The sequence below is a fragment of the Aegilops tauschii genome, chromosome 6 (genome assembly GCF_002575655.3).
Source record: "Aegilops tauschii subsp. strangulata cultivar AL8/78 chromosome 6, Aet v6.0, whole genome shotgun sequence".
Taxonomy (NCBI): Eukaryota; Viridiplantae; Streptophyta; class Magnoliopsida; order Poales; family Poaceae; genus Aegilops; species Aegilops tauschii.
This window is the reverse complement of record NC_053040.3, coordinates 180,119,299-180,137,319: the sequence shown is the minus strand read 5'-3', so window position 1 is coordinate 180,137,319 and position 18,021 is coordinate 180,119,299. Positions and strand designations below refer to the sequence as shown.

The 18,021-nt window shown below is 42.7% G+C and overlaps 1 protein-coding gene and 2 long non-coding RNA genes across 3 annotated transcripts; 2 read left to right on the top strand and 1 right to left on the bottom strand.

Moving 5' to 3' along the window:
* Positions 1-5,338: 5,338 nt before the first annotated feature.
* LOC109782098 (23.6 kDa heat shock protein, mitochondrial) lies at positions 5,339-6,303 on the bottom strand. The gene is made up of 2 exons (XM_020340685.4): positions 5,946-6,303; positions 5,339-5,864 (listed from the first exon to the last, which is right to left on the bottom strand). Exons 1-2 carry the CDS (start codon positions 6,298-6,300, stop codon positions 5,479-5,481), a joined length of 741 nt encoding a protein of 246 aa, XP_020196274.3. The 5' UTR covers positions 6,301-6,303; the 3' UTR covers positions 5,339-5,478.
* Positions 6,304-8,380: 2,077 nt separating this feature from the next.
* LOC141025590 (uncharacterized) lies at positions 8,381-9,863 on the top strand. Its single transcript, XR_012187493.1, has 2 exons — positions 8,381-8,751; positions 8,842-9,863. It is a non-coding gene; the product is annotated as an uncharacterized lncRNA (long non-coding RNA).
* A 6,764-nt stretch (positions 9,864-16,627) lies between these two features.
* On the top strand, positions 16,628-17,695 carry LOC109782099 (uncharacterized). The gene is made up of 3 exons (XR_002237437.4): positions 16,628-16,962; positions 17,103-17,311; positions 17,394-17,695. It is a non-coding gene; the product is annotated as an uncharacterized lncRNA (long non-coding RNA).
* The last annotated feature ends 326 nt before the right edge of the window (positions 17,696-18,021 follow it).

Sequence of the window (18,021 nt, the reverse complement as noted above, 5' to 3'; positions counted from 1 at the left end):
ACTGATCGGGTCTTCCCGGGAGAAGGAATATCCTTCGTTGACCGTGAGAGCTTATAATGGGCTAAGTTGGACACCCCTGCAGGGTATAAACTTTCGAGAGCCGTGCCCGCGGTTATGTGGCAGATGGGAATTTGTTAATATCCGGTTGTAGAGAACTTGACACTTGACTTAATTAAAACGCATCAACCGCGTGTGTAGCCGTGATGGTCTCTTTTCGGCGGAGTCCGGGAAGAGAACACGGTTTTGGGTTATGTTTGACGTAAGTAGGAGTTCAGGATCACTTCTTGATCATTACTAGTTGACGACCGTTCCGTTGCTTCTCTTCTCGCTCTTATTTGCGTATGTTAGCCACCATATATGCTTAGTGCTTGCTGCAGCTCCACCTCACTACCTTTTCCTTCCTATAAGCTTAAATAGTCTTGATCTCGTGGGTGTGAGATTGCTGAGTCCTCGTGACTCACAGATTCTTCCAAAACAGTTGCAGGTGCCGATGATACCAGTGCAAGTGATGCTACCGAACTCAAGTGGGAGTTCGACGAGGACCTTGGTCGTTACTATGTTTCTTTTCATGTTGATCAGTAGTGGAGCCCAGTTGGGACGATCGGGGATCTAGCATTTGGGGTTGTCTTCTTTATTTCGGTTCCGTACTCGGACCTTGATTGTACTCTGATTGATGCATGATTTATTCATGTATTGTGTGAAGTGGCGATTGTAAGCCAACTCTTTATCCCATTCTTGTTCATTACATGGGATTGTGTGAAGATGATCCTTCTTGCGACTAAACCACAATGTGGTTATGCCTCTAAGTCGTGCCTCGATACGTGGGAGATATAGCCGCATCGTGGGCGTTCCACAAACTCTTAAAGATTATGGGATATATGTGAAACGTGTTCCATTGCTTTGTGATAATGAAAGTGCTATTAAGATTGCTCATAATCCCGTGCAACATTCTCGAACTAAGCATATTGAAGTTCGTCATCATTTCATTCGAGATCATGTTGCTAAGGAGACATTGATCTTAAGCATATTCGTACCGATAAGCAATTGGCGGATATATTCACTAAACCGCTTGATGAGAAAGTATTTTGCCGTTTGAGAAGTGAATTGAACATCATTGATGCCTTAAACTTGGAGTAGAAACTCCATTTGGATACATGCAAGGCATGAGCCTTTGACCAATCCTTGATATTTCTCTTATAATGATGATCATATGTCTTGGATATACTTGCACCCTTGCATGCTATCTAACCCTTGTAGGTACTTGGATGAATCTAAATCTATGAGATTGCAACTCACTCACATCTTGAGCAATCTCTACATCACCAAGTATCTACAACACGGTGGTTGAAGACAAGGAAGCATAAACCATCTCAACATATCCTTTGACAATCTCTCTCTCTATATATATATATATCAAATTTCATTTGGTATTAAACTTCATGCTTGTCATTTTGGATACACAAGTGCTCTTCCTTGCAAGACTAACCCATGTAGGTAAATGAACTCAAACTACAAGTGGTGCTCCTAACTCTCGATGAGGTACATCAACCTTGAGCATCCTACACAAGTTCGACTACATGATTAAGATCAACACCACCACCCAAGGTATGTCATTCCATCTTACAGAAGCTTTTACCCCAGTCATGGGTCAAAGCAGCTCAATAAGATGTGAATACATCAAAATGCTTAAACGAAAAATGGCAACCCCATTTTGAGCTTAAACGATGAGTATGACCTACGATCAAGTGTTCTCACTTGACTCCTCAGTCAATATACTCTAGTGACTTTGTCGCCGACCAATTCTAGATGGCGTTCTCTAGTGTTTATCTGTGTTCTTACATTTGTCTCTTGCATGTTTGTTCCCCTTTTAAAAAAAACTTCAACTAGATCTCTTTTCTTTTTCCTTGTTATGTTCTCCATTCCCTGCATTCAATTCATTGCAAATCTTTCAGCTAATTCCTTGCAAATCTTTGTGAGATCTTATTTGCCTAAGTGAGCTGAGATGACAATTGTTTTCTCTCTGTGTTGAGTTCGCCCTCACCGGTTTGTTTCTTTCGGCTAAACCGAAACAACTCGGTGCCATCGAAGCAAATAACTCGGAGTAACTGAATTCAATACTGAGAAAACACTTTGCCATTTGTATCCTGCATATTTGTTCCAGCTCCAGTCGATGATTCTTGTCCTCTACCAGCATCTTATATTACATGTTGCTTTGTACTGTGACTCAAGGATCAAACCTACTTGACTTAAGCTCCAGAAGATCCCTTCTTGGAAATTGATGTCAAAAGAGGGAGAGAGAGCACATCAAAGCTTATCACATAAGAGAGAATGCACACCTTAAGCATCTCTAGATGCTTATTATCCATACAGAAGAGAAGTCACATGTCTTCAACAGGGGAAAGACATGTTAATATGTGTTATGTTTTTTATGATTGTTTTTCTGTGATTTTCTTTTCCCTATCTTCTCCCATTATCCAATATCAGATTCAGGGGGAGTAAGCGCTCATTTCCAAGGGAAGAAAATCTTTCGAATTCATTGCATATCTTTACTCTTTGGGGACATGTCTATATCCAAATAGAGTACCTAGTACTCACTCTCTACATGTCATCCCAATCTTGATACTCTTGTGGTTTCTTGTTCTTGCATTGTTTAGTAGGTGTTCTTGTGTTATCTAACCCTGTTTTCTCAAGTTCACCTCCTCCAAAGCGAGCTCAAGACCACAAGGTAAGTATATGCATCACACTCATGTACATGATAATTTATTTCTAATGTACATATTGCTTGCAAGAAGGAATCATGAACATAGAGGTACATTTCCTATAGTTACATCATTTTCTCTTATGCATATAGCCAAGATACATGTAACTCATTGCTTGCTCTATCATGCTTATGCATTCACATGCTCTTATATTCTATATTCACATGATTGCATACATGTAGGGGGAGCATATGCATGTTACATGTCCTTCCAAAGCTTTACTTGTTATTCTTCATATCATTATCTAAATCTTTGATGTATGTTGTCATCAATTATTAAAAAGGGGGAGATTGAAAGCACAAGTGCTCCCTGGGTGATTTTGGTAATTAATGTCAACATATCTCTTGTTGGACTAATATTTTCATCTAGTCTATTTCAGAAAGTTCAACAAAGGCGTGGCATGGACAAGAGGATGTGGAACCCCTTCAAGATACTAAGAACAAAGATTGGCAAGAGGTCAAGACTCTACATTTTCATTTTAGTGATCCAAGATCACATTGAGTCCATATGAAAGTCAATACTATTAAAAGGGGATGGGGTGTTGTTTAATGGCTTGCTTGCTCAAAGTGCTTAGTGATATGCTCCAAAGCCCTCAACCACTTTCTCATGTCCACATATGTCCCAAACCTAAAGTCAAACTCGGCCCCACCAATTTGATCTATCAGGCGCCACCGAGTTCACTTGACATAGCCACTACCAAAAACCCTAATCAGTTCAGTCTCACCGATGGGATCTCGGTCTCACCGAGATGGGATTGCAAACTCTCTGTTGCCTGTTGCAATTATTTCGGTCCCACCGAGATACGCAATCGGTCCCACCGAGTTTGCTTGACCAAATCTCTGTTTGCTCATTACCAAAATCGGTCTCACCGAGTGTGTGTAATCGGTCAAACCGATTTGAGGTTTTACCCTAACCCTAGCACATCGGTCCCATCGAGTTGATCATGTCGGTCCCATCGAAAAGCCTAACGTTCACATTTTGAACTGAATCGGTTTGACCGAGTTTCATGATTCGATCCCACCGAGTTTGATAAATTGTGTGTAACGGTTAGATTTTGTGTGAAGGCTATATATACCCCTCCACTCATCCTTAATTCATGGAGAAAGCCATCAGAACGTGCCTACACTTCCAGCATTCATTTTCTGAGAGAGAACCACCTACTCATGTGTTGAGACCAAGATATTTCAATCCTACCACAAGAATCTCGATCTCTAGCCTTTCCCAAGTTGCTTTCCACTCAAATCATCTTTCTACCATATCCAAATCTGTGAGAGAGAGAGAGAGTTGAGTGTTGGGGAGACTATTATTTGAAGCACAAGAGCAAGGAGTTCATCATCAACACGCCGTCTATTACCTCTTGGAGAGTGGTGTCTTCTAGATTGGTTAGGTGTTACTTGGGAGCCTCTGTCAAGATTGTGGAGTTGAACCAAGGAGTTTGTACGGGCAAGAAGATCGCCTACTTCATAAAGATCTTCCTTAGTGAGTCAAGTCCTTCGTGGGTGATGGCTATGGTGGGATAGACAATATTGCTTCTTAGTGGTGGAGCCCTCCGTGGACTCGCGCAACCGTTATCCTTCGTGGGTTGAAGTCTTCACCAACGTGGATGTACGATAGCATAACCTATCGGAACCACGCCAAAAATCTCCGTGTCTCAAATTGCGTTTGCACACTCCAATCCCATCCTTTACTTTCTTGCAACTTGTATGTTTTACTTTCCGCTGCTCATATACTTTTGTCATGCTTGCTTGAAATGTATTGTGAATGTTTAAACTTGTGCTAAAACTCCACCTTAACTTGAAGAAATCAAAAACTGCTACTTATCTTTGTTGAGTGTCTAATCACCCCCTCTAGACACCTCTTCTCGATCCTTTCAATTGGTATCAGAGTTTTGGTCTCCATTGATTTGGTTTAATCATGATTGAAGAAAGATGGATTAGTCTACGTTGGGGAGTCTTAAATGTAGAGTGCCTATTTTTGATGAAGAGTTTCATGAATAAAAAAATGAGATGCTTGAGATTTTCAATGAATATCATTTAAACAAGTACATTATTAGCCCTTGTTTGCCTCTTGTTGATCCTTTGCATCCTACTCCCGATGAGTCTCTTGACATGATCCGTAATCTTAGAACTGTCAATCTTATCATTTGAGGTTTGCCTAGAAATTTGATTGTTTGCTTGCCTACTCTTGATTGTGGTTACATCATATGGAGATTTCTTGAAAAACGATTTTCAAACTATTCCTTACTAAATCTAGATGTGATTGTTCATAAGCCTATTGCATTAAATAAGACGAATTCCGATGATTCTAAGTTTGGTGATTGTTGATGTGAGCTTCGTGATTTCCTAGCCGAAACCGGCTGCATCTTGATTGATATGATTCCAGCTGGTCGTCAAAGCTGAAGCAACATTTGTTTGCGATTGAGAGACCTTCGAATTCGTGTTTGCGAACTGGTCCTCAATTCGTGAGGAGAAAACTAAGTTGCCGTTGAGGATGCCCCCTCAATTCGTGAGGAGAAAATTAGGTGGAGGAAATTAGGTTGCCGTTGAAGATGCCCTCACATCCCGTGGTCTAGGCACGAAATAAAGTCGGATCGATCATCATTTAATTAAAAAAGAAATGAGCATACATGCACACGTACACAATACACGCAGATAAGCAAAGACAACACAGCACAGCAGTGCGCGCAGCCGATACACTATGCGGTGACCGACGGACGTTCTTACTGCACCTTCACCTCAGTGACGCTCCTCTCCCTCCCGGGCACGCGCGGCACCGTCACGTACAGCACGCCGTCCTTCACCTCCGCCGCGATCCCATCCACCCGCGCGTCCTCCGGGAGCAGCAGGCTCGCGTGGTAGCACCCGTAGCTGCTCGCCGACCACCATTCGCAGTCGCCACCGTGCTCATCCTCCACCTTCTTCTCGCCCCGGATGACCAGCGCGCCGTCCTCCACCGTGACCCGCACGTCGTCCTTCCCCAGCCCCGGCACCTCGAACCGCAGCCTGTACCGCTCCTCGTCCTCCCGCACCTTCCCGAACAGCGGCCGCCACCGCTCCAGCGGCCGGCTCAGGGTCTCCGCGACGTGCGACAGCGCGCTCCCCAGCCCTGCATGTACACGTACGTCAACAACCGCCGGCGGGACGCGACAGTCTGGAAAGAAGTACGGACGGAGTAGCCGCTATGTACCGTTGACGAGACGGAACGGGACGAAGTCCCGAAGGTCTCTCCAAGGCCAACGTCCGCCGCGAGCAGTGGCAGAGCTGGAGCGGTCTGCCACGGCGACCTCCCGACCGTTCGTCTCTCCTTCCAGGGGAGCCCTGGTCGCGGCGCTGTCAGCTGCCGCGGAGGAGAAGAGGGACCGGAGGTCCATTCCTCCGTGAGAACTGGCTGACGCTGGCCTCGCCATAGCTGCCGCGCGGCCGGCGAGGGCCTTCTTGAGGCACAGGCGAGCTAAAGCCATGTGTCCTGTAACAAACTCTGCTCGGTGAGTTGCAGCGTGCTCTTCGTCACTTTGCTCTTTGGTCGCTCTGCTTGAACACATGGAGACGGGTTGCATTATAAAGCGGCAACGCACAAGGGAAGAGAAGCAAGGAGAGGCATCTGGAACTCTGGAAAACCGAACACTTCCGAAACCTTCTCGTAGCAACTAGAGCAGTTGCTCTAGCGAAGTCGCCCTATGAATATGGAGCGTGGTGATCTAAACGCTGGGAAATGCATTGGAGAACCCGGGCAGCACACAACCCTATATAAAAATAGCATTAAAAAAATTTAATTTTTTTGGGATATAAAAAATGAGTATTCAGTGTAAACCCATGTTCATTTTCGTGGTAAATGGATGCACGTGAGAGCCATAAATCCTCTTCCACGCTTTTATATTTCTTTACAGAGAAAGCAATTCATATGACCGCATTGGCTGTGCACATAAAGACATGTGTTCTTTTATTGTGCAGAAAAGACATGTGTGTTTCACTTGTGATAGACAGACTTTAGTTCGATATATCAATCCCCGCCTCAATATTTCCATTCAAAATTAAATATTGATTTCAAGCAGGATCAGGACGACATAGATTTATAAAATAAATTTCAAGGAGTAACCGTTTCTGCTAAACTACTGACTTTTCCTCCTCTTCGAAGTCACATCGCATGCAGGGGAAGCTTTAGTTGCCTCCACTTCCGTGGCCATGCGGCCGATGAACGCATGTGCGCTTGAAGGCTGATGTGAGCATGGCGTCCAGCGAAATGCAGTCAAAGTACTCGAGGGAGACATGAAAACGGGCACGGCAACGACTGATACAGCCTTAAGGCGTGCGTCTTCCTCGATCCACTCCAAGTACTTCCATGCCCTCTCCCAGAACTCTCTCTCGGCTAAGGATGGCAATGGGTAAGGTATGGGGCGGGTAGAGCAATACCATACCCATACCCGTGTAGTCAATGGGTACAAAATTCTACCCATACCCGTATCCATGGGTACGAAACTTCACCCGTACCCATACCTGACAGGTACCCATACCCATTGGGTACCCAACGGGTAGATCAAACACTACACAAGTTATTCATAATTTTACATCCATCCATAACATGTTTGAAAAATTACATTTATCTCAACTCAATAACAAATAGATGAGTACAAGACAATTATCTGAATTCAAATTGATAATTGGTGACAACTTTAACATAGGTTCAGAAGCTTGCAACACACTTCGCCAAATAACATCTGACAAGTATGTAACATGTCAGTATAAACGGGTAGGGTATGGGTATATTCATGAGTACAAAGCTATACCCGTGCTCTACCCATGAATTAATGGGCATGATATGGGTACTACCCGTGGGTACAAAATTATGCACATACCCTGCCCATGCGGGTACGGTATCCGCGGGTACCCGTACCCATGGCTAAAATTGTCATCCTTACTCTCGGCGTGGTCCTCTTATGTCTCGTCGGGAAAAGGCCGCAGGAAGAGCACGGCCGCATTGACATGGTGCCGACAACAGGGATGGGGGAAGAAGGTGAATGTGGTGGTGGCCGACGAAGGGGAGTGAGTGTGTTGGCAATGGGGCTCGGGAAAAGGGTAAATGTGATGGCAATGGCAAATGAGGGTATGGGGATTTATACTCGCGAATGGGCGCGCTTTGGCGAGAAACAGGGTGAGATTTGTCGTGTTCAGGTGTGAAACACGGCAACCACATTAATTGGTGCACTTCCTAGTGGATATGCGGCTAGAACATTGGCAGGAACGAAAGCCATAGCCATATGAAGCCAATATGAACGACGGCACAATTGACTGGGCTGCGCACGAGAGGAAGGGGTCGGGCTGAAACTTTCCTACACGAGCGGTTGGAGGCCGCTCCATATCAACGCCACGGCGGGGGATGGATGGCGACTCTTCTAGAGTGCGTTTTAAGCCCAAATCTCTGAATCGACATTTTTTATGACGACTGCTATATAGTTGCTCTAATGGAGAAAAAAGAACACTTGCATCTACGTGTCGAGCAAGGTTCATGGATACTTTATATACTCTGTCGCATGGCTCACAGGATAATCCTGTTAGAATTTAATTAATTAATGTAATTAGTTACTTCAATCTTTACTTGTAACCGCACGTGGATATTCCCACGGTGTGAAACCCACATGTCGGAACCGCCTCCTGAACCTTCGCGTCCTTTGGATGCGTCCGTTCCCCTAAGTGTTCAATCATCAATGGAAAAGTATCTTATCGATTCATTTGTTCGACTCTCTTGTTCGTTTACAATCGATTCTTCACACGTTATCAGCACGCTCTCCGACGGAGCGTCGTCGTCGGCAACTGGTGGCAGGACAAGCCCTCCGGCGTATGGCGCGAGCAGGCCTCACCCAGCAGAGCGGCACGGCGGCGCATGTCTTCAGCCGCCGAGTGACCCCGCAGCCTCGACCTCCTGCACCAGCCCGAGGCGACCACAGCCCCGGCACGGCGACCCTCTCGACACCCTCTTCCTGTGGATTTCTTCACAGGTGATGCTATTCTATTTTTATTACTTTTCTGGTTCGGCACTCACCTCAAACGGTGAATGATGTTGTCCATGATGCGGTCTCATGTCCAAGACCGGAGGCAGCAGCCTCTGTTCGCATCCACGGCACGGACGACCTACAGCCTGCAAGCAGTGCGAGCGCTCCATCTAGAACGCGGCTCAGCGGCGCCCTTCTGCGCGTGACCATGGCTCAGTGGCCTGCTGCAGTCCGAGCCGGTGGCGGCTCCCAACGCGGAGCACGCGACGGTTGAGCGCGGCGCCAGGGAACGACATCGTCGTCCTTGACGACGACACGACGAGCACGAGGCCGCGGCGCTGCCATCTCCGACCTCTGTGGTCGTCGAGGTCGCCGCCTGTCACGCGCTCGCCTTCGTGTCCGTGCCGGTCGGGGACTCGGGGCCTTCGTCTTCATCTATGGCTCCGGCGTGAGCGGCTCCTCTTGCGCCACGGCAGTCGATGCCAAAGCTGCCGCACCGTCCCAGACACCCACCACTCCTCCGCCTTTGCGGCGCACAGGCACGCGCCGCCGCCCCGGGGCCCTCGCGGTCCCGCTGAAGAGTCCGCCGTCGAGCAGCCGCTCCGGCCGCGCAGCAGCAGCGCTCGCGCTCGCGGATGGTGCCTACAACGGCGTTGGGCCCGGCACCCACCTCCGCGGTGGCTCCTCCTCCAGGACGAGCGCGGCGGGAGATCTTCTCTCCGCCGGTGATGCGGCCGGCCAGCCGGCGCTGGGGTCCTCCGCCGGTCTCCGCTGTGGATTTGGGATCGAAGTGACTCGGGAATTGCTAGACCTGTTTATTTCATCTAGTCGCCCTCCCTTATCTACTCGCTTTGACCAGGTCGGGGCTGCCTTACGTGGCCAACTGGCCATATGCATGCGCTGGGAATTTAGGCATCCAGCATAGCATACCACGTTTTGCTCATTTGCACATTTGTTTTAGCAGATTACCAATTAATCTCCTAACAGCACTTCTAGCTGTAATTTATTTCTGTTTTAGATCTGCTAAAATCAGTATACATATTTTAGTACTGTTTTCTGTTGAGTACCGATGTATTCCAGATTCTAAGTTGATGTAATATATTTCCATGTTTGCCAAATCAATGGGTATTCCAGATTCACACTAATGGTTTTAAGATAACTTCTTGAAATACCCATTGATTTTGCTAAGTTCAGTACAACATCAACCATGATGGTCTTTAATTTACTGGTTGTAAATTAATTATCTCTGGTTTACCCATAGAGATAACATATGGCTATAGAGTTTGAGGCATTCGCCCTCAATGGCCACTATTGCCCTATCTGGGCCATGGACATCATGATCGCTCTTGTGTCTCGTGGGATAATGTGTGCAATCCTGGATTCACCTCTGATCAGAGTCACACCGCTAACAGAAAAATGGTGTCTTATATATCATAAGGCATTAGATTCAGATCTCAGCATCTGGTTATTCTGTATCAGCAATTCCTGGGATACAATGAACCTCAAGGGCAAAGGTTTGAATCTTACTTCAACCTTCAATCCGACATCACTAACTGTGACGGGACCCTAGGGAATGTGATAGTTGAATATGCCTCAACTGATATGGTTGGAGACTATGAATAGTCTTTCAATCTCCTGAGTGGTTAATATAATTAATGTCCATTTATGATGTTATAACAACAACATAAGTATTGTTGTCATCATATATTGTATATCACAATATATTGTATCAGTACTTTGGTACAAATACATTTGTATGTATTCTATATATCTGACAGTGATTTTCATACTGAGAATCTTCATGTCTATATAGATTTCTACGGGAGTCAATCCGATGAAAAATGATATGTGCCTTGTGGACATATGCACCACAAACTCTATACTTAGGGAAGTCCAATGTTTCCACTCTCATTGAGAGAAATGAGATATTTTAAAATCGCTAGACGCGATGAGGTATTTGTTGGCTCAACTCGAGTCATATTTACTATCCCTGTGGGTACTTGAGTAACGTCGGGATGCTTTATTGCTTTCCAGGTTTAATTCGTACCCTAATAAACTATGGAGGTATCCATCAAAATATTTCCATAGCGAAACTTATGATGACAACAAAGAGAAATAACTTCTCTTTACCATATGCAACAAATATGGCAAGCACATTCTCTGTGTGTCATCTAGATTGTACTACACATACAACACAACCCGTAGCACATGTTGCGTACGAGATAGTTTTCTAGTGTCTTGTACATGACAAACTTGGCATACTCGCCTTGGTCATCGAGACAATGGATTGAAACCGAAACTATCAACAATTCCAATAGTTTATGATTATTATGATGCTAACTTCTAACAACAATTGGATTTTATGTGCACTACAAGTGACATAGGGAAGCTAATTTTAAGGCTCACAGACCTTAAAGTCTACGCTGAACCACTCAGACTCCTTAAAGCATCAAGTTGAGGTAAGTGGCTCTTCCCATCCATTGACTAGACTATCCAGGTATTCCATGGTTCTAAAAGATATATCTACATGATGGTCTTAAGTGTGTGCTTAATTCACACAATAGCTTTGGCTCATTATCCTGACATCGATTTCAAGCAAATCGAATGGATAACATTGCAGAATTCTCCTTGAGTGCCTTCTCTATGGCCCTGGATTGAAGTTTAGCAATTTGTCCTAATGTCTAGACTCGAAATGGTTTGGTCGAATCCCATCCAAAGAATTGAGCTCGTTGCATGATCTTTACTTTGAAATTGCAACTTACCAACTTTACGTTGGAGTCATATAGTTTTACACGCTCATGACCAAACTGCATACTATTATTCCCCTCTATCTTTGATATGTGGATATCTACCAAATATTTCCTATCTGCGGTAATTCGGTTGCATACCGATATCACCACCCAGCATACATTATTGGCCCCTCAACATATAGTTGGCATCTATGTGAGGAATAACTGTATTACCGTCAATACCTCAAGCCCCTCACATGGGGAGTTATTCAAGGCCAGTATGTTGATTCAATGAGGAACATTTTCAGGTATTAGGGGGAGAATTCAAGTACCATAAAGAATGCCAGGAAATTAGTGAAATGTTCAACACATTTCTGCCTCAGATCCACGTACTCAAAGATATGAACCATGCGTTCAGAAGATTTGCAATACATTGCAAATAACCTGCCTGATTCATTTACTGACTATAAAGGTGTCACACAATCCTACAATCCTACAAAAGTATGCCTGGAAGAGTGGAGGTACCAACAAAATCCACTCCACTCCCCGTTCAAAGCAACACACTACTGGAATCCACTTCTTTCACTACAATAAATACGTTAATCCATGACGGATTTCTGGTGACGTACTCAGGATCCATCACTATCGATGACGGATTTGTCTAGCTCGTCACGAAAACCGTCATGGATCAGTGAGATGAGAACAAGCCGAACGACAATGGCGCCCTTAGGACAGACCGTCATGGATACCGTCATGAATCGACCTGTTGTACACCACCCAGACCGTCATGGATGATTCATGCTGACGTGTCATGCGTGCAACCCACACCCCAACGCTGCTTCTTTTTTAAGAAAAAATGGACGGACTGCTGCTGGTGTTGTGTCGTTGGAGCACTGTAAGGTCTTTTTTTACAGAAAGCTATCTTGTTTTTTAATTAAAAAATGAGAAGCTGCGAGAGAGGATTGAACTAGCGACCTCCCACTTATATGCCTTAGGTGCTACCGGTGGGCAATGTCTAAGTTTGTGTGAAACGTTTTTCTAAGTTCTTACATACAACCAGCCGAGATTTTTAGTTTAAAAAAATGAAATCAAACTGGGAACCAAACCATGTAGCACTAACCTCTATGTTCTTTTGCCAGGTTGGCTACAGTTCACAGACCAACCATGCCTGAATGTAATTTGTTTTAAAAATTTGCAGGCGTAGGCAACAATAGTTTTTTTTGCGAAAAAATAACAATAGTTCTGTACGTCAATGTATAGCGAACATTCGCGAAATCTCCTAACAAATTTATGCCAATCTTATGAATCAATAATATTGTTCCATGCCCCATTATAAGAATTTTCTTCCATATTTTGATATTATTATCATTTTAACCAATAGGTTGCAAATAGAAGTTTGAATTATCCCTAACTATCTTTTGATATTTTCATCCATTTCAAGGATATGAGCTAAAAAGACATAATGCCTTAAATATATTTTTGATATGTTCAAACCTTATTTGACATACATATACATCAAAATGGAATTACGTCCAATAAGCACACATAAATTCATTTAAACAACAGAAAATATTAAATCATCTCTATAATTACTGAAACTCGTACAAAACAAAATATATGTATTATATTACATGTAACACTTCTATAAGGGTGTGATGCGTGTTTTAATTGAAAAAAGAACCGCACATGAATGGAACTCGAAACCGAGACATGAATTTTAAACGACTAGCTCCTTCCCACTAGGCAACAATATTGTTGCTATATGAGTGAGATTTTTTTTAATTAGGAAAGTATATACAACCACAATTTTAAGGCAGCGGATCAAACCAGGGACCTTTAGCTTTGAAAAATCATATTTGTGATAAAGAATGTTTTGTATGATTAAAAAAATGTCGAACTTGTACTTAAAAAATGTTCAACATTTGTTCAGAAAATGTTCAAACATGTTTTGGAAAAATGTTCATCGTGTATTTGAAAAATGTTAAACGATTATCAAAAAATGTTACATGTGTATACTAGCAATGTAGAATATCTATTGTATAAAGTTGACATGTATTTAAAAAAAGGAAATGAAAAATAAAAAATAAAAATAAAAAACAAACAGGAAAAAACCCAAAAACTGATGAAAACCTACAGAAAAACACATAAAACCAATAAAATAAATAAAACAAAACCGTAAGCTTGGACCTAGGAATTTCAGCCCGATTGAATGGGAAATCCTTTTTCAATAAATAAAAGTGTATAAATTGATTTAAAGCAAAACAAAAAAATGACATCCACAAAACTTTATAGCTAGAAATCGATTATAGCTATAAAATCATTTATTACCAAAATATTAACAAATGATTTCAGAAAAATATGAAAACGGAGTCGGAAAAACATGAAATTTGGCATGATGCCCTCATATGACATCCAAAGGCTGTGGTAGAAATTTGAGAAGCTTTGGCAAAAGTTGTGACATACGCAGCTTAGAAATGTTAGTGATTTCAAAACTTGTCCGTAAATTCAGAAAATATTCTCCATTACAAAAAATATTCATGATTTCAAAAAATATGACAACCGGAGGCTGTGGTAATTTTTTTTGAAGGTTTCAAAAAAGTTGTGACATACGCTGCTTAGAAACCGGATGATCTTCAAGGAAGGATCTTGGTTTAGGACGTGGGTCTCTTCTCTTCAATTTTTTTCCAAATGCTTGTTCAACAATTTTTCAATAATTGTTCAACATTTTTCAAATATTTTCTGAAGAGTTTTTTGTAATATATATATATATATATATATATATATAATATTCTACAGTATATAAACAAAAGTAAAGAAAAAATCTACGAAAAAAACGAAACAGAAAACAGCCTGGAGTTTCCCGCGCGCGTGGGCCAGCCCAACTAGCGTTCCCATCAGCGAGGGGCCGGCCCAATATTAATGCGAGAAATAGGCTAGCCCACGAACGTGAGACGTACAGGAGTTAACTTTGTTTTTTTTAGAGAGCATAGCTCGCCTTAAACAGCACTTGGGCCGGCCCAGTGGTGTAGCAACCTTTTATTTAATCTTCAAGCCATTTTCCTGATGCATATTCTACTGTTTTTTTTCTATTTTATTTTACCAACTTTGTGTTTATTTCTAACTTGGTGTTTATTTCCAAATTTCACTTTTCATACAAATAAGTTTGTTTCGTTTTCTATTTTCATCATTTTGTACCTTGAAGAGGTAAGCATGAACATTTTATAAAATTTATATTGATTTAAATAAGCAAATATAAGGAATTTTTTTGTATCTTCATTACGGACCAGAAGCACGCAATACTATTTTCTAAGTCGCACTTTTTTCCTTCTTTTTAGCCTTTACTATTAAATTCTTGAAATGCATTAAAATAGCTTAACTAGTATAAAATGGCAACATGTTTCTTGAAATGCAAGAGTGATTTTACTCGCAAAAAGTTGTGATGTACATTGTTTGGAAGCCGAAAGATCTCTGAGAAAGAATTGTGATTTTGGGAAGGAACGGGTCTGGTTTGAAGGTGAGGTGTTGGTTGATTGATCGTTTGACCTTGAATTTGTTCCACGCTCAACATACATCATCACGTGTTCCATGCCAAAATTTGGCATTTTTGGGGTTCATCTGCTTTATTTAATACATTAATTGTACGTATTTTCAATAATGTTCAACGCTCTTTTAGAAAATAAGGGGTAAACATGAACTTTTAAAAACAATACGTACATTCATTGAAGATCACACACACACACACGCACGCACGCACACACACACACACACACCTATTGTGTATATTCATTGTATTTTTCTAAAAATACAATTATGAAACAATTGAAAATATGTATTAAAAGTATTGTGTACTAATAAATAATTCTAGAAATGTATTTTTCAAAAGCATTCCAAACATATTTTCAAATGCACAAAAACTTTCCTTACACTTCATGGCAAATATATTTGTTCTTACATTTATTATTCAAATGAGAATTTTTTTAACAGAAAAAATATGAACCTTGAAACCCGCTTCATTAAATGACCTTCAAACTTGTTCTATGCTCGGCATACAACACTAAACGCAACATGCCAATTTTTGGCACTTTTAGGACCTTCTTGATATATTTATGTCATTAAGTGCATATCTAGAAATTTAATGGATACAATTGAAATTTAAGTTGAAAACACTTGAAATAGTTTTCAGAAATGGGTTGAAAGATCTTATTGGTGGTATTTACTATAGGATTATGCCAAGACTCGAGCAGCAACATGGAACATGATAACAAGAAAAGTATTTTAAATTTAGGAAAAAATGCAAACAAAGTGTGAAAAACATGGAATCTCGCATGGTGTCATGATATGACATCTAGATTCTTTGGTAAAATAATCAAAAATATTTCACACAAAAAATCATGCAAACTGCTTTGAAGTCGAACAATCTGCAAGGAGGAATCATGATCTCCAAAGAGAATGTGTTAAGTTTGAAGGAGAAATGATACTTGTTCAATCCTTTATCCTTGAATCTTTTTGGACACCTAACATACACCATCACATATCATATGTCAAATTTTGACATTTTTCATGTTTTGTTTGCTATTTCAAAGTCATTTACAACATTTCTATGCATTTGATAGATACATCCTATTTACAATCACATTAAAATATGAGAAAGGGGTTAAAAATTATATTTGTCTTCCTCCCTCTATGTTTATATTAGGCCCTATGAAAGGAATGAAAAGAAATTCCAAGGATGGACATGGCAAGAATCGAGCACAAACTTGGGGTTCTTGGTTTATTTTTTAAATAATATTTTTTATATTGCATGTAATTTTTTATTGGGATATACGTATAATATAATTTTTTGCAAGTTACTTGACAAAGGTTTTTGTTTTGAGACAAAGGTGGCTTTATTAGTTTTTTCTAGGGGAAAGCTTTATTAGTTATTTGAAAAATAGAAAAAGTTTTAAATCTGGGCGGCCTCACTCACGCGGGGCTGGAATCAGCAAAAGCCCATATGGTTCTCAGTCGAGGGGGGCGATCCTGCGTGAGACAAACCGTGTGTTTTGATTGGCTGAGCCTACCCGCACATGGATCAAGCATCTCCACCGTTCGATTTTCCGAGATCAAATGGTTGGCACACAATCCCTAATTCCCGATCCATCTCTTCTTTCTTCCCCACCGCACAGTCGCCGGCTTCCAGTGCCTTCCTTTCTCCCATCTCCTTCTCCAGTCGCCGCCTTCCATCCCCTCCTAGCTCCTTCTCCCGGCTCCGAGTCCACACCGTGGCAAGCACCGAGGGCGCGACGTCCAGGCCGACCCACACCGTGCGGTGGTGTGCGCTTGGATTTCGGGGGGCCGCATCGACTCGTCCCCGGGGAGCTGCGTCGTCGTGGGCGTTGACACAGAACACGAAGGGAAGCGACGAATCGACTGCCCGAGCGACGGCGGGCGGCAGGATCTGGCGCTAGTGCGATGGCTCGTCGAGCCGCGGCAGAGGAAACTGTCCCTGGTAAGCGTTGTTCTCCGTGCGTGCTCGATATGTGCATGCTCTATGCCCCCAACGCAATGGGTACATGAGCGGCAACCCTCCCAGACGCATGCTCCTAACCACCGGTTTCTTTCTCTAATCACACCTCACGTCGTGTGCAGGTGGAGTCAGCAGCAACTCAGCCACGGTTCAGGCCGCCCCATCTCTGTCCGATGCGCTGAACCACCGAGGAAGCCGCATCGACTAAGCACAGGCGCCTGGCGGAGGCGACTCTGCTGTGCTGGGACGCTGCAGTCCCTTCAATGCCGTGTGTCCGCGTCCGTCGTAGACGGCGTCCTCACCCCTGGCTTCTCCCTCGACCTCGCGGGCTGTCAGTGGCTTGCCCCACCATCTCGAGTTCGCTGTGTTTTATTTCTGAATTTTTGAGACAGTATTTGGTTGTCCACGCGCAGGCAACGACTATTCCATGTTCTCGTCGCTGGAGATCGACTACACAGGAGCATGGGTAGAGGCGATATGGTGGTGTACCCGCAAAAAAGAGAGGCAATATGGTGGTGGATATGGTGTCACCGCTGTTTCGCTGAAGAATATCTTGGACATGTTGTAGATTGAATATGTGGGATATGCTACAATATTATAGAGATTTATCTGTAAATTGTTGTTGTCTTTCTTCCATTTGTATGAAGTGTTGTTTTGCAGTATGTTTATCATTTATTTAATGACATACTGTAGCATATATTTTGGAAAAAATATATTGGCTAAAAAATTCTTTTTTATTGTGAGAAGAGCTAATCTCTCGGCTTGAAATTAGTGGGCCTTGGACAGACCTTGAAATTTAATGGACTAAACTCTCAATTTGGTTGATTACTACACATGGGCTGTGTGTCCTAAACGGAGCTGAAATATGGTGGGCTGAAATTCTAATTGGGCCACTGAGTCTTAGACAGAGCTGAAATTTAGTGGGCTGAAATTCTAATTGGGCCATTGATTCTTAGATGTAGCTGAAATTGTTGGGGAACGTAGTAATTTCAAAAAATTTCCTACGCACACGCAAGATTATTGTGATGCATAGCAACGAGA

What these genes read in the sequence shown, in the direction of transcription:
- LOC109782098 (XM_020340685.4), bottom strand. Translation starts at nt 6,300, where the DNA reads ATGTGTTCAAGCAGAGCGACCAAAGAGCAAAGTGACGAAGAGCACGCT. An exon ending in CCCGTTCCGTCTCGTCAACG is followed by an intron (nt 5,865 to 5,945) that starts GTACATAGCGGC and finishes GTGTACATGCAG; the next exon opens with GGCTGGGGAGCGCGCTGTCG.